We start from the raw sequence: 15978 nt of genomic DNA, 5'->3' as shown, positions 1-15978 counted from the left end.
AGCTCTGCACTTTTTAATGTGGCGATCACAAATGGCAACTGACTGATTTTTTACTTTACTCTCTTGACTCTCGAAGCATTGTTACTAACTAGACCATTTACAGTGAGATCCATAATGTTTGGGATGAAGACATATTTTTTATTGATTTGGCTCTATACTCCACAATTTTCGATTTGTAATCAAACAATTCCCATGTGGTTAATATGCAGATTCTGAACTTTTATTAAAGGTTATTTTTATTTACATGTTTGTTTCACGTCGTAGAAATTACAGCACATTTTATACATAATCCCCCAATTTCAGGCCACTGTAACTGGTGTACAACAGTGGGTGAAAATGATCATACTTTCTTTTCAGCTGTGACTCCATGATCTCCCTAGAATGGTGTGTGTGTGTGTGTGTGTGTGTGCGGGTGCATGTGTGGTCAGGTAGCTTCAAAAAACAGCTCATTTTCTGTTCAGCTGTTATAACACATGTTATTCAAGTAAAGATGAACAACACAAATAGTACGTGAGACGGTAATGAAAATAAATAAATAAATAAATAAATAAATAAATAAATAAATACCATACACTGACACCAATTTATTTCAGTTACATCTCCCACAGATGGCTCACTTGTGCAACTCGGATCAATAACAAGGGAAAAGGCCGGAAGTGTGCAACTCGGAACAATAATAAGGTAGATCCCGGAAGTGTGCAGCTAGCCATCTGAAGAGAACTGGAGGGAGCCGCGAAAATATTCAAGATGATCGTAAATTTGCGACCATAACTTTAATTTTTCTAAAACGCCTCCCTCTTCTGTCCCCAGTTTGCAGCATCTGAACGTAGCCGGTAGAATGGATTCAAAAGAACCCCCAACGCATACAGTAGGTATTTGTGTGATAAATCGCTTCGTTTTATCTTGAGTTGTCAAAGTGTATTGCAGAGTCAAGTGCAACGTCGGGTACGTTCATGTCAGTCCCGTGTCAGCTGATGTTGTGTCATGCAAGGTAGTTTGAAAGCGAGCCGCTTTTGTTTTGTATTTTGCTACCTTAACCAACCGGTTCTTTCATTGTGCCATCATGTTTCGATTCCACCTAACGTTAATCTTTTATTTAAAAGCCATCTAACTGTATACATTTATACAACTATCCCGCTAGTTATCTAGCTAACCTTTGCCTTACTGTCCAAATCGCAGCTTTAAATTCGACTCGATATGACTTAAGCTATTTAATGCAATAATATTGTAAGCTATCTGGTTTTTGTGTACCTAACGTTATTTAAGTTAGCTAGCAGGCTACGTTCCTATATTGTCCAACAAGTATGCTAGCTTGTCAGTGAATGCATAAACTAGTCCGTGTTATAATATACGTTACTCACTTAGAGTGATGCATTTAACAAAATTTAATCAAGGCAAGGTTAGTTCTGCCATTACACAGTAAAAACAGCTTGCTAAGGAAACGGAGTTGTCTTGAATGGTATGTATCTCCTTTCTTAATGTGGTTTACCAGATTACCTAGACGTAGTCTACAATGGACGATTTTGATGCTCAAAACAATTCCAGTTATGTGTCTTTTCCCAGCAATTTTACGGCAGGTAGATAACGTCACAGAAATACCTATTGTGCTAAAAGTGTTAGCAGGGACTGTGGCAACTGCCCATTCCAGGCATTTTTATATGTAATTATATAATTATCTATATTTCTCTTTTCCATGGTCTCTATTTCTCTCCATCACCTTTTCTCTCTCTCTCACACACACAATTTTTTAAAAATATAAATTTGTCTGCAGACGTTTGGTATGTGCCTGTAAGTGCTTTGATTTGTGTTGAAAAGGTCCCTTTAATAGATCCAGCTTAGTCATTTGATGAAGCCCATTCAGGCTTTAATCAAATCCTAAAAAAAAAAAAAAATGCAATCCGACTATATGTTGGGATTGCTGTGCCATATGTGTTCTGACTTTTGTTGTTTCTAATTGTTGTTACGCCTTATTCCCTCTCTGCGTAAATCAGAATAACTCCTCTATGGAAATAACTCAGAGTTTGGACGAAGACCCCTTGAATGACGGGCCTCTCATTTCGCCTGAAATCCTGGACTCTGCCATTAAAAAAGAATTCCAGAAGCTTCCGACAAGCTGGGCTGCTTTGCTACTGTCCTTGCTGCATGTGAGTGCACTGTGAATGACATAAACCCAAATTGCTGCTGTCTTTACAACACTGAGTCTTATGACCCGTTGGAAGAGATTGTGTTCTGATGGTGGTTAGTGCATTAATTACACGTTACATTCATTTGGCAGCCGCTTTTATCCAAAGCGACGTACAATAAGTGCATACCAAAGGTCATTAGAACAACTACAAAACACAGGTACGATAAGGTACAATACTCATTATTTAACAGTTATTCATAGCCATAAACACATTAAGTCCATCAAGACAATGATACAGGGTGCAATAAGTGCTGGATGGAAGTACATGTAACATGAGTGGTGCAGGAGGTACATGAAAGAGGGGAATTTAAGTGATCGAAATGATCCGCAGAGTGGTGATAGTTAGTCCAGGTATAGTCTGAAGAGATGCGTCTTCAGGCTACGGTGGAGCGTTCTTGCTCATTAAATCAATGTTTATCTCCATGCCTGAATGAACATTGTATGTGCTAGTAATGGGGTGAGCAGCCGCACTATAGCAAATGAAAGCCACTGAGATATGGGAATGACTTTTAGTTCCCTTTAATATGAACTTGACATTTTTACGGTTCTAGAAACAATTTGATATGAGAATCGAACATGAAACCAGTATCATGATTCAATTTAATTTGAAAATTGAGTGCATCGAAGTGCGCCACCGAAGCAGTGGTCTTTCCTAAGCTGTTTCATAAACGTTCGGTGTGGCCAACCAAACACTTTCACGGAACCTTTCTCTTCCCTCTTTCTTGGCCCATGCCCACAAAATGCATTCTTCATATCCTGTTTGGGTTTTCAGTCGCATTGCCTTCGAAAGATGACCCTTCCCTTTGACCGGTTTCCTAGGTGGCCTTCGTGTGCCTGTCGGCGGCGCTGGCGGTGTACTGTACCATACTGTCGAGTCACCGGAGCCAGTGCCTCAGCCTCCTGCAGGGCCTGGAGAGCCCGACGGTCATCGTGTTCGCCAAAGTGTGCCTGTGGGTCCTGCAGGTGGCGTTCGAGCACTTCGTCCACCGGCACCACGGCCGCGTGCGGAGCAGGGGCTACCTCCGGTTCTACCGGGCCACCCGAAACCTGAAGACCCTGCCCGTCTACATCCACTCAGCCGGTGAGATTTCTCTCGCTCGCCTGCACGCGTAGCTTAGTGGCGGGGGGGAGGGGGTGTCAGTCGGGAGCAATGGTTAAGGAACTGGTTTGACTCCTGGGTAGGACACTGCCATTGTACCCATGAGCAAAGGTACTCAACCTATATAGACTGCGTTGTTGCTGTTCTCGTTTGTGTTAGTGTTAATCAGTTTAACCTTCAGGGTCCAAGTTGAACTATGCGGTTGTTCCCTGCACTTGGACTGGTACTTCTCTCTAGGGTTTTTGTCATACTTGTTTCTGGTTATGGTTATACACTTTGTTGTACGTCGCTCTGGATAAGAGCGTCTGCCAAATGCCTGTAATGTAATGTAATGTAACCTGCATTGCTTCAGTACATATCCAGCTGTATGAATTGATGCAGTGTAAATGCTATGTGAAGAAAAGTTGTGTAAGTCTCTCTGGATAAGAGCGTCTGCTAAACACTTGCAATGTAATGTAAAGTGGACATTGCGTGAAACGGAGGGTGTCAGACTCGCTGGGTGCTCTGGTGCCCCCCCCCAGTCAGAGGCGTTCCAGATGATCCCGTGATAGCCGGGTGAATTGCTCAGTTCCTCTAGTCTCTTAGTTTATATCCTGCGCTGTAGGCAGTGGGAATGGGCCCCACTGCGCCGTCTCTGCTGGCCTTGATCACCCACTGCACACGCTCACTTCATTAGCCAGACAATGTCTTTAAAGCTGTCCGTTTGTGTATTAGGGCCATTCTGATGCTCCATGTAAATGCAGACGTTCATATTAATGGACCACACTGTGTTGATTGGGCTGGATTTGCCTTAATATCTCTTACAAATGACCGTGACACATAGAATGTACCTCACGGTATCGTCCTCCGGTTGTTTTAAACCATTTTGCCAGGTTGTAATAAGGGCTTACATTTTTCTTAAACAAGGGATGGCCTTGCGTTCAGTGCAGAAGAAGCACGCTTTTTACATTTGTAAGAGATAGCACTTAAATGCTAAAAGTGGCTTTCTTCATATATTTTTGTATACCTCACTGTATAATTGTCTTTGAACAATTTGTGAGTCAGGTATGTACCAAAAGGCCATAACGAAGTTAGTGTTTTCCCTGTGCTGCTGAATTTCTGATGTTGACCACACGGGGGCGCCCTCCTCTCATATGAGGAGTGGCACTGCTTCCGTTGACGGATAAAATCCACAACAACCAGAAAATACTTTACCCAAGAAACCCTGACATAGTGTAAAAAAATTTTTTGCATTCATTTAGAAAAAAATCTATAGGAAGTTATATAATTAGCAAGCATTGGCTGTTCTTGTCTACGTGAACTAGTGTGTCGCGCACCCCTTGCTTTTTCCAGGAAATATAAAGGAGTGGATTAGAGGTAGCTTGTGGGGTACAGGTGGTAGCTGACTGAGCGTTGGCGTAGGTGAGAGAGAAGGCAGCAATGTCGGGTGTTTTTCTGTAGTTTCTCGGGTGACGGGGCTGTTATGGTTCCCGAGTCACAGGGCTCTGTTGTTTCCCGGGTGATGGGGCTGTTATGTTTCCCGGGTGATGGGGCTCTTGTGTTTTCGCACGCGCACAGGTAATGTCGGGGTGTTGTTTTGTAGTTTCCTGGGTGACGGGGCTCTTGTGGTTTTGCGTGTGCGCAGGTAATGTTGGGGTGCTGTTCTGTCGTTTCCCGGGTAACGGGGCTCTGTAGTTTCTCGGGTGACGGTGCTCCTGTGTCTCCGCGCGCTGTGCACAGGGAACGCGGCGGTGCTGATGATCCTCGCCGCCGAGCCTCTGTTACACGGTGTGAAGAACCTCAGCGTGGGGCTCCTCCTGGGGGTGCTGGCCCTGGAGCTGCTCTCTGTGCCCTGCCTGCTGCTGTACTCAGGTGAGATGCCCCCCCCCCCCCGCACCCCCCTACCACCCCCCCGCACCCCCACCCCGCTCGCATCACAATGCCCAACGGCCACCAGCTCCATTCACCCCACACTGCGGACCATCAAGCAGCCCCATTCAGCCCCGCTAAGCCCAGCTCAGCTCAGCGCTCTGCAGTATTCAGTATTCCACAATTCTCCCCCCTCTCTCTCTCTGTCTCACTCCCTCTCTCTGTCTGTCTCTCCTCCCTTTCTCTGTCTCTCTCTATCTCTCTCTCCCCCCTCTCTCTGTCTCACTCCCTCTCTCTGTCTATCTCTTTCTCCCTGTTCCCTCCTCTCTCTGTCTCACCCCTCTCTCTCTATATCTGTTTCTCCCTCTTCCCCCCTCTCTCTTATCTTCTCCTCTCCCCCCTCTCTTTCTGTCTCTCCCCCATCTCTCCCTCCCTCCTCCCGCCTGGTCCCTCGCTGCTCTCTCTCTCAGACCCAGATAACGAACCTCGCCCTTGTGAGCGGTAAAGCACAGCAGCTGATAAATCTCGCTGGCTCCTGTCAAACGGCAGTTGATAGAGTGATTTAAAAAAAAATGTATTCTTCGCGTCGTGGTTGCGTGACTCATTTTGACAGCGCTCGCGTTTGACTGACAGAACTGGTCCTGTGGGTTGCTGGGCGTTCAGCTTCCCCAGAAATGCATGGCTGATTTCACAACACGGATATGTGGAGAACACGGCGAACGGTTGACATAGAGGATACAACTGTAACGCTTAACGCTTGTGTGTGTGTGTGTATATAGCGTAATGCTGAGATGCACTGCTCTAGTCCTGTAGGGCCGGTGCGTATGCTGGTCTTTGTGTGTTTCTGGACATCATTCCTTAATTTAATCAAGTCCACACACACCTGGTTTTCAAGGCCCAAACTGTCTGCTGATAGACAGGCCCTAAGGAAAGGCCCTCCAGGACTGGATCTGGTGTGTAGCGTAACTGTATTTTGTTTATGTGGTGTTTTAATATTCCCTGTGGTAACTCCACCGCACTGCACAGGTGTGTTCTGTAGAACAGGTAATGGAGGGACACCGCGGGGCTGAGATAAGGGGGGTGGACTCCTTTGAGGAGCGGGGGGGGACCCCTTGTCCCGGTCGGATCGTATTCGGCCGTTAGGCCTTGCCCAAGGCAAGCCGGGAACACACTCCACCCTGGGGCGCCTCTGCATTGTCCCCCTGTTTATTGGCATTGTTACTGTAAGAATGCTGGCCTCATTAGAATGGACTCCTTTCAGTCGGTTCCACAGAAACCCCTTCATATCCATCTGAGAGAGAGAGAGAGAGAATTCCAACACACTTCCAGCTCAGTTTTATCAACCCCAGGCTGAGAGAAAAGGGCTCTCCCTTTTAGTTCTAGCATCTGGCCCACATGCAATTACTTTTACATAAGGTTAAAGCGTAATTTATCACGGTACAGAACATCTGGTTTTAAGTGGCATTGTTTGGATTTCAGGTCGATGAACGACAGTGGCTCCTTCGTTTCTTTTTTTTTTTTTGAGTCGTCAAACGCCCGAATCCGTTTCTCATGATGGAGACGTTCTCGGAGGGAAAGAAGAAGAAAAAAAAACATAATGAGAATCAATCAGCAGGCCGAGTCGGCGTTAGCGCTCGAAGAAAAATCTCATTTGGCGGCGAGTCCGTGCCAAAGCATTCCGGCCCGGTTGTGTCCGAACGCCACATTTTAAGCATTCCCGGCGGTCCGTGCGGGCAGCGCACACACGCGGTGTCCGTTGCTGACCCCCCCGCTGCCCCCCCCCCATGACGGCCCGTCCGCTGTAGAGCATCGGCTGTCCGCTAAACTCCCCTCTCACCGTCGGCACACACATTTAAACGGCAGGAGCAGAGAGAGCCCCGGCCTGCTGAAGTCTCCGGGTCTCCCGGAAGGGAGGCAGTGAGGGCAGGAGGCTTCTGGCCCCTTTGAAGTTCTTTTGAAGGTGCGTTTAATGCTAAGAGATGTGGAGTCGTTGTATTCCGTATTCCCTTCATTTAAACATGAATACACACAATTGTAAAGGGCAGCATTAAGATTTCTCACATCAAAGTAGTTTACTGCCTTTTTTTTTCTTTTATGTTTTTTTTTTTTTGCAGTGGGGAAGGGAGCGTCTTCAAAGAGCTGATCTCAAAACGAAAGTCTCTTATTTATTGAAGGAGAGGCAGGCAGGCAGGAGTGGAACGGGCTGTGAAATTTATTCGGATGGAAGCTTCTCCCCTGACGCTTCTCAGCTCTGCAGAAAAACCTCTGGGGAGGTATTCGTTCAGAGAGCACTCCAGCGCTTGTATACCCACCCAAAAAAACACACACACACACACACACACACAACCCTCCCCCCCCCAAAAAAAAAAAAAACGGTGAAGTGCTCTTTTCACGAGCGACGAGACTCCGGTTTCAGACACGGAGACCACCGAGGAATTTAATACCGCGGAGAGAAGACGTCTCGAACGCCGCAGAGGCCCTCCAGATGTCTGGAGCTTTTGTTGGAGGCTGAACGGAGAAGGTGGGGGGGGAGGAGGAGGAGGAGAGAGGAGAGATAGTTTTATCTGAGAGGGGGGGGGGGGGGGCGGTGCTGGCTCTGGCTGGCCGCAGTGACACGGGAGCGTAAACGCATAAACACTCGAATGCAGGAATTCCACGCCGTTAATGGGAGGTGCTCCTCCTGCAGGATATTTGCACTTAGCTAATGATTGATTGAAGTGGGGCTTTCAGGTGGCAGGTGAAAAATTCAGCCTTCCCCCTGTCTCTCTCCCTCTCTCTCTCTCTCTTTCTCTGTCTCTCTCTCTCTGTCCCCAGTGGTGCTCGCCCTGCAGAAGGGGGAAGCGTCCCGTCTTGCAGAACACAGGCCAGGCTGGAGCACACTTTTTTTTCCCGTTCACTTTCAGTGACGCTGGCAGCAAAAAAAAACGTGTTTATGTCATACTACATAATTTTATATTTCTATTCATTTATTCTATTTCTCTTGTTATCTTCACTGACAGCCAGTCTGGTGAAGGAGGAACGTAGGACTTTAAATTTAGCATTCGGAGGGGTGGACGAAGGGCGCGGACTTTAGGACTGAATAGAGACTTCAGGCCAGCGCGTATTCCCCAAAGCAGCTGTGGTTCAGTGGCAGCCCGATGCGCTTTTGATAGCTCACTGACTGGACTGAATTCCCTCAAGCACAGCAGTTTGTTGCTGATCTGACTGTGCTGATCTAGCCTGTATGCTGATGAATGTGTAATTCAGAAGCAGGGGGATCCTGGTCGTGCATTCTAAGAGGTTACACAGAGGGGTATGTAGTGAGGGCCTGGTGCTGATTGCTCATTAGAATGTACTGAGCAGTATGGATGTGATCTGCACCATTCTAATGAACTCATTAGTATGTACTCAGCAGTATGGATGTGATTTGTGCGTTCTAATGAACTCAATAGTATGTAACTATGTGTGATATACTCATTAGAATGCACTGAGAAGTATGGCTGTGACCTGCCCTAGCAGGCTGAGTGCACTGAGCAGTATAGATGGGTTCTGTGTAGTATACTCATTAGAATGCACTGAGCAGTATGGATGTGACCTGTGTATAATATACTCATTAGAATGCACTGAGCAGTATGGATGTGACCTGCCCTAGCAGGCTGAGTGCACTGAGCAGTATAGATGGGTTCTGTGTAGTATACTCATTAGAATGCACTGAGCAGTATGGATGTGACCTGTGTATAATATACTCTTTAGAATGCACTGAGCAGTATAGATGGATTTTGTGTAGTATACTCATTAGAATGCACTGAGCAGTATGGATGTGATCTGTGTAGTAGACTCATTAGAATGCACTGAGCAGTATGGATGTGACCTGTGTGTAATATACTCTTTATAATGCACTGAGCAGTGTAGATGGGTTTTGTGTAGTGTACTCATTAGAATGCACTGAGCAGTATAGACGGGTTCTGTGTAGTCATTGATGACTGCGAGGAGGGCCTGCCCTAGCAGCGAGTGCACTGAGCAGTATAGATGGGTTTTGTGTAGTATACTCATTAGAATGCACTGAGCAGTATAGACGGGTTCTGTGTAGTGTACTCATTAGAATGCACTGAGCAGTATGGATGGGTTTTGTGTAGTGTACTCATTAGAATGCACTGAGCGGTATGGATGTGATCTGTGTGTAAAATACTCATTAGAATGCACTGAGCAGTATGGATGTGACCTGCCCTAGCAGGCTGAGTGCTTTGGCCGGGGTCTCTGCAGCGCGGGTCTCCTGAAGGATGCCGTCTCCATTCTGGCGGATACGTGAGAAATGCGTCACGTCCGTTTCAAACTGGCCCCTTTCCTCCCGCCCGCAGCTGGTTTACGAGCTTTTAAAGCCGTTTAAAGCCGTCCAAAGCATCCCATTCTTCACATGGGAGGCCCTGTCTCCCTTTATTCACATCGTGTAGAATATTCAGTGTTTGTCAATTGGCCACTTAGTTCCCATTATTTCTCTGTTCTCTCGGCCTGTGTGAGTTTGGGGAGGGCGGTTGGAGGGGGGGAGAGACTGACTCTCTAACGGCTGTTTGACCATTAATCAGGGCAAATAGTGTAATGTGAATTAAGCGCTCCATGGGAAATAACTGTGAAGTTTCAGTTTACCTAACTTTCTCACGCAGCTGTACTGGGCCGTTTGCCTGTGGGTTTTTGGGTGTAGTTTCACTCAGGAAAGACAGAGCCATGTTTCAGCCTGTGCGAATCTGTCCGGTCTGGACCTTGAGTGAGGGGACAGCGAGAGGTTAGATTGGGGTTCCTTTAGCGAGTTTGAGGGGTGTACGTCTGCATGCTGTGTCAGAAGGCTGACGCGGGCGACCGTTTTAGGGCTGAGTCTTGTAAGGAGCGCGGGAGGCGGGGTCAAAGTGCGCGACGGCGGTCTGAACGAGTGCTCGTGTGAGGTCATCACCGGCGCCAGGCCTCGGGGATTCCCCCGTGACGATCGATCAGGAGGCGTCCTGAAGCCACGGCGACCCGGCCTGACCTGACCCGGCCCGGCCCGGCCCGGCCCAGACGCCCCGGTCCCCTCGCGCCCACTTCCTGTTTTCAAAGCCGCGGTTCCGAACGCGGCACATCAAACGGGTCGGGTGACGCGCGGCCGCGTTTGAAGCGTCCGGCTCCGTTTTATTTGTTTGCTTTAGGCTAACGGCTCAGACAGGAAGGGCCCTCCCCCCCCCCTCGGCGTCTTTAAAGGAAGGGCTCTGAGCGCCCGCCGTCGCCCCTGTAAAAGATTCGTCGGCTGCGTAGCGATTAATCAGCAGCCCAATAAAGAGGGCGCCGTAAAGGCAGCGCGGGCGCAGACGCTGCGGTCAGCGGGGCCATCATCAGCACGTTAGTCATAAAAGAGAAAAGTGCGAGCAGAGGGGGAGGCTGCGCAGCTGCTGATTGGACGTTTCATTTGTCAGTCAGCTGACCTGGGAAGAGAAGTGTGGTTCAGTCACAGAGCTGCTTAATTAATTAATTAATTAATTAATTCTGTCTCCCATCTTTTAACATTTAAACCAAGAATTAAACACCTCAGGACCTGGTTTACCTGAGTTATGTCTCCACACAGGTGCTTTACTCCCAAACAGAACTGCCGTTAATGATCCAGTCATTGTATATGAGCAGTTGTCCAGGTGGGTGTTATGGGTGGGCTAGCAGATTTAGCACCTCAGCTGGGTACAGCTAATATTCCACAGCCAATCATGTTCCACAGATTGGACTCCAAATCCCAGAACTCCTTTGGGGCCAAACATCAGCTCAGATCCCTGCCGTCTCTGGGTGCTGAAGCTGACTCTTTTAACAGCTTCACTCGGTCACACACATGCTCACGTACTCGCCGCTCGTCGGCACAATCGGCTTTATCGTGCCCCGGAGGTGGTTTCGACTCGACGGTCTTTGAGTTCCGATAAAGACCTTCGTCCAGGTGCTCCGGAATCCAGCGTGGATCATTGGTGCGAGGAATGACCGGTGTCTCTCTCCCTCCCTCCTGTGTGTCTCCAGATCAGTGTGAGCTGAAGTGTAAAAGGGAAAGTAAGCACTGGTAAAATACTCAGAGGTTTTGTGCTTTTTTCCTCTGGATGTACATGACCCCATGTTTATTCTTTATTAAAAATGGCCTGTCTCTCTATCCTGGGATGGGGACGGACTCGGCCCTGTTATCAGAGGTGTAGGGCCAGGTCAGATCAGATCAGGTAAAAATCTTAATCCACCCCCGCCCAGGGGTGTGCCCCTCCGCACCGTGACGGATCATTCCACTGGGCTGAGCCCTGGAGAGAGTCAGTAAACATGCTGTGTTTACCAGAGATCCCAGCGGGACTGGGGTGAGCCTGTGGGTGGGGGAAGGGGTCCCGGTGGGGGAGGGGACCCAGTTGGGGTCTGAGGGTCAGCAGTTCCGCAGGGTCACTGTGGCTGACCATCCTTTCCGCAAAGGGAATACAGTGAAATAGCTGTAAATGTGTGGACTTTTTTGGGGGGAAATGGATTGATACACCCTTGCAGCAGTGTTTTGAAATATACGTATAAATTGCAGTGTCTGAAATTAGCAATCATTTGCATATTTGCACATAGGTTTTTCAGTTGCAGGCTAATAGATTTTCTGTGATTGTATTTTGAATGTATTCCGTATGTCTGTAAGGGAGGAGTTGTGTCGTGTCCCACAGATGAGATCAGTTCTTGCTTATAACCGCATCAGCGGAGTGTTTACCTGCATTGTGAGCTCACAGCGATTGAGTCGCGCTCCTTATGGAGCGGACCCGGCTGTGCGCGTGTGGGTTAGGGTTAGGGTGTCCGTGTCTGTGCCGGTGTTCAGGGTGTCCTCTCTTCCTCCAGTCAGGGTGCAGAACTTCAACAGAGAGAGGCCGGAGCCTGACGTCAGCCAGGAGGAGCGATCGCACGGTTACCCCGGCAACGCCCATCCCCTCTGCACAGAGACCGGGTTCAGGTGCGTTTCCCATCAACCTTTGCTTCCGGGGAGAGGGGGCGGGGCTACGTGAGGGCTGGGGTGTGGATGCAGCCAGGCCCCGTGTTCTGCTGAACGAGTTACTGACACAACGTTGTGAAGGATGACACTGTGACCCTACGGCAACAGTATCCTGCGGCAACAATACTCTGCGGCAGCGGTACCCTGTGCCAATGGCACCCTGCCGCAACGGTTCCTCGTGGCAACAGTTCCTTGTGGCTACGGTGCCCCATGGCAACCGTACCCCACGGCAACAGTTCCTGGACTCTCCGGGTCCTGCAGATTAGCTTTGTCTCTCTGAATGCTAAAGTAGCCTGTGCAGACGCCCTTTGAGCTCAGGCTCATCTGTGTTAATGGAGCCGAATACCGGAGAGGATTAGCAATTAAGGGACGGAGGCAGAGCAAAATGAGACTGACCACCAGAGCCAGGCCTGCGTTAAGTTCACTGAGACATTAAGATTATGGCAACCATGGACCATGCATCGCCCTCATATCAGAATTGGAAACAGCAAGCAAATGTCTGGCCGTGGGTTGGTCCGTGAAGTTTTCGTGGTCTTGTCATAGCAGTGAGAAGGTCACATGATGGATGGTGGCAGAGCATTGTGGGATAGCCCACTGAATGTAATAGAACACCGCCATGTTTCTGGAAAGCCAGTGGAAGCCCTCTGAGTGGCTGCTTATCTCTTTAAAGAGCCACCTTATGTGACTTTAGTGCTGACTAAGCCTGTACACTGCATAGCATTAGCAGGAAAGACATACTTTAAAAAGCAGGAGAGAAGCACACCCCTCACATTTGGGGTTGGGGGGGTGGGGGTGAACCTGCTTGGGGCAGCATGGCAGCCCCTCTCTCGCCCGAGGGTGGGTGTGAAAATGCCTTTTTCTTCCATTCTCTCTTTCTCATGGATAAAACGGGCTAAGTGAAGTGGGCCGCTCTAATTGGCTCTTCCTGCATTCCAGCCTGGGGAGGGGTCGGTCCTGCCCTCCCAGCGTATTCGGAATGTTGGCGCATATCTCTGTTGTCTTAATTTATTTGTGTGTGTTTGTGTGTGAGTGTGTGTGTGTGTGTGTCTGTGTCTGGAGGGCTTATTAATCTTATCATTTGTACTTCACACACAGCTTGCATGCCCCTGAGCCGCTCTTTATTGCACGCGGGCGCATTTTAGGAAACTGGAGTAACGACGCCGTTTCGCAGCGTCGGCCTTGACGACCGCGGCTGCGTTATGGCCTCAGAAGCGCCATCTCCAACGCCTTTGTGCTCCGCCTGGCCAGTTCCTGACATTGTGCGTTAAATGACAATAAAATAAAATAAAATAAAATAAAATAAAATAAAATAGAATAGAATAAAATAGAATGGAATAGAACAGAACAGAATAGAATAGAATTGAATAGAATAGAATGACATTTCTTTGGACCTTATGCATTTACACCAGGCCCAGGAACTCGTCCCGTTTAATCCTCTGTGTTTGGACGTATGGGCTTTTTTCTTTTCTTTTTCTGTCTGTCTCTCAAAATGTTTGCACTGTTAGGCTTGCCTGCAGTCTCCCAAAGGGCCTGGGTGGCTTTCCTCCCTCCTGTTTTCCCTACCCCTTCTGAGAGGGGCTGGAGGGCCAGTGCCGCCGCCCCCGTGGCTGACCCGCCACGGCGAGATTAACATCTACAAAGGGGATGAGGCCGTTTGAAGGATAACATCTTACAAAGCACCCAATAGACGCTCTTTGGGCAGCGCAAACGGCTTTCAGGGGTCTGTTTCCTGTGTCCAAACTCAACGTTTCCAATCCGAAGCGGCGTGGATACCCCACAATGCGTCACGCCAAGGAATGGGAGTGCGTTGCGATTAAACGCACAGTCTGGCTTTCTGTGTTTGGATGTATTGTAGACTAATTTTTATGTATGTTTTTTGCGTGGGAATCGTGTGGAATTTTAAAAGCGTAAAGTCACTGCTTCGAGGTGTTAGTTGTATTAACTGGTGTTGGGTTTTGTGCAGGGTTCAGTTTTTAATGCGCACGGGCCTCTCTCCCTCTGTGCGTCTCCAGGGACGGCTCAAATCTGGAAGACGTCGTGGAGAAGCAGGCGGACTTGATCGAGTACCTGCAGCAGCACAACACCCTGCTGAGCAAGAGGATTCTGTCCCTGACCAGCCAACAGATGAGGGAGTAGGGGGTCATGTGACTGCGAGGGGGAGGGGACTCATGCATGCACGCATGCATGCAGTGTGTGTGTGTGCATGTATGTATGTATGTATATGGGTGTATGTTGTTTTATTGCCAAGTGAGTACGCCGCCTGCACGTTTCGCTTTTCCCGAAAATCGAAACGCTTCGCCGCACGTGCGTCGCTTTGTGTCTCGTGTGCGGCGCGTTTTAAGTGACGTCGAATCCTCGCGGCGCTGAGGCCGGTGTCCGTGGAAACGCGCGCTGTTGCGCTGGAATATGAATTCAGTCGTGCTGAAGTTAAGTTAAGTTGAGGCCAAAGTGCGAGCAGGACGTGGCTGAATGATTAGCTGAAGGGAAAAGTGTTTTATTTGTGTGTAATGACCCCAAGCGTCCTTTAATTAGTCATGTGAACAGAACCTGAGAAATCTGTTATAATAAAACGTCCTTTGACCCTCACGCACAAGCATGAACACACACGCGCACACACACGCACGTGTGCCCACACACACACACACACTCACGCACACACACATGCACGCGCCCTCACACACACACACACATACACACACACACACGCGGGCATGGGCGCAGACCCTCACCCGCATTCAAAAAAATCAAACGGAAAGTCAGAAGAGCGGAAAAAACACAATATCTCTGTCGTGAGAAAGTGGGAATTTTTTCACTTTGTGAATAAAATGATTATCGCTCAGACTGATGCTGCTGTTTAACGTAATGAAATTCCGGGAATGTAGTCCCAGTTTCACGCACTGATGTTCAGACTGATGGTTAAGAAACTGTCATTTTGTCGGAATAGTGTTGAAAATGGGGGGAAAAAGCACTGTAAGGATCAGCACAAAGCTGCGAACAAAGAAACAGGCTTTATCAGGCACTGTGAAACTCACACAGAGAGGGGAAAGAAAGCTATGAGGGCCTAACTGAGTTTTTTGTCTGTTTTGTGTTGTCCCTAAAAAATCATTTTTAAGATTCAGAACGTCGCCTCTGTTCAGTCTAACAGCAGAGCTTGTAATAAAAAATTAATAAACAACACAAAATAACTGAAAACAACACAAATACAAGCATTACTGGAGTTTATTTTTCTTTTATTGTCGTTTTATTTTTTTCATTTCAAAAGTGTTATTTGTTTGCTTTTGTGCAGTTCTGTCTGCTTAGAGTCTAGCTAACGCTGTTTGAAATACTGCTGGTCTCATGTCTAATGTAATCCTTAATTATTGAAAAGGTTCTGTTCCTAATTTTTTTTTTATTACTGCCGACCACTTGATGAAAATGTACAGTGTATCTAGTGTATCTATATTTGTAATTATGTACTTACGTCTCTACTCAGGGTCATTGTGGACTTTGAATTATGTTTTTCTGGATTTCAAAGCATGTTTTTTGTATAATAAATCTTGAATTAACTTGTTTACTCATACTTTTTTTGTACATTGTCTGAATAAAGTTGTTTGGTGGAAGGATTTTTCCTGGTGGATTTATAAAATTGTATTTAGGATCGAACAGCACATAAATCCGTGTTTTGTTTTTCAGGAGATAATACTCACAATTGCTTGGTCTCTACACAGTAAAATGCTAATTTAGCTCAGAGTTTATACAAGTTGAGGAAGGAGCAAATGTACACTACAGGAGCTGAACGCTTATAAACTGAACGGTTTTAAACTGACAATCAAATTACCATGTGAGACGGCGTAACTCGGAAAATAAAATGTTGACGTTCTCAAGTAT

At 47.6% G+C, this 15978-nt stretch overlaps 1 protein-coding gene across 3 annotated transcripts; it reads left to right on the top strand.

Moving 5' to 3' along the window:
* The first annotated feature begins 668 nt into the window (after positions 1 to 668).
* tmem192 (transmembrane protein 192) lies at positions 669 to 15670 on the top strand. 3 transcript variants are annotated; one of them, XM_064337490.1, is made up of 6 exons: positions 670 to 868; positions 1992 to 2144; positions 3005 to 3266; positions 5004 to 5135; positions 11961 to 12072; positions 14124 to 15670. In XM_064337490.1, the coding sequence occupies exons 1-6, from the start codon at positions 839 to 841 to the stop codon at positions 14245 to 14247; spliced, it is 813 nt and encodes a 270-aa protein (XP_064193560.1). In that variant the 5' UTR covers positions 670 to 838; the 3' UTR covers positions 14248 to 15670. The 3 variants fall into 3 exon arrangements, with proteins under 3 accessions (XP_064193562.1, XP_064193560.1, XP_064193561.1); XM_064337491.1 differs by lacking the exon at positions 670 to 868 and adding an exon at positions 1118 to 1459; XM_064337492.1 differs by lacking the exon at positions 5004 to 5135 and having other exon boundaries at positions 669 to 868.
* The last annotated feature ends 308 nt before the right edge of the window (positions 15671 to 15978 follow it).

This window comes from Anguilla rostrata, chromosome 5 (genome assembly GCF_018555375.3).
Source record: "Anguilla rostrata isolate EN2019 chromosome 5, ASM1855537v3, whole genome shotgun sequence".
Taxonomy (NCBI): Eukaryota; Metazoa; Chordata; class Actinopteri; order Anguilliformes; family Anguillidae; genus Anguilla; species Anguilla rostrata.
Note: the sequence above shows the minus strand (reverse complement) of the source record. Positions and strands in the feature narration are given on the sequence as shown.

What these genes read in the sequence shown, in the direction of transcription:
- tmem192 (XM_064337490.1), top strand. Translation starts at nt 839, where the DNA reads ATGGATTCAAAAGAACCCCCAACGCATACA. An exon ending in TGCTACTGTCCTTGCTGCAT is followed by an intron (nt 2,145 to 3,004) that starts GTGAGTGCACTG and finishes CCGGTTTCCTAG; the next exon opens with GTGGCCTTCGTGTGCCTGTC. An exon ending in CTGCCTGCTGCTGTACTCAG is followed by an intron (nt 5,136 to 11,960) that starts GTGAGATGCCCC and finishes CTCTTCCTCCAG; the next exon opens with TCAGGGTGCAGAACTTCAAC.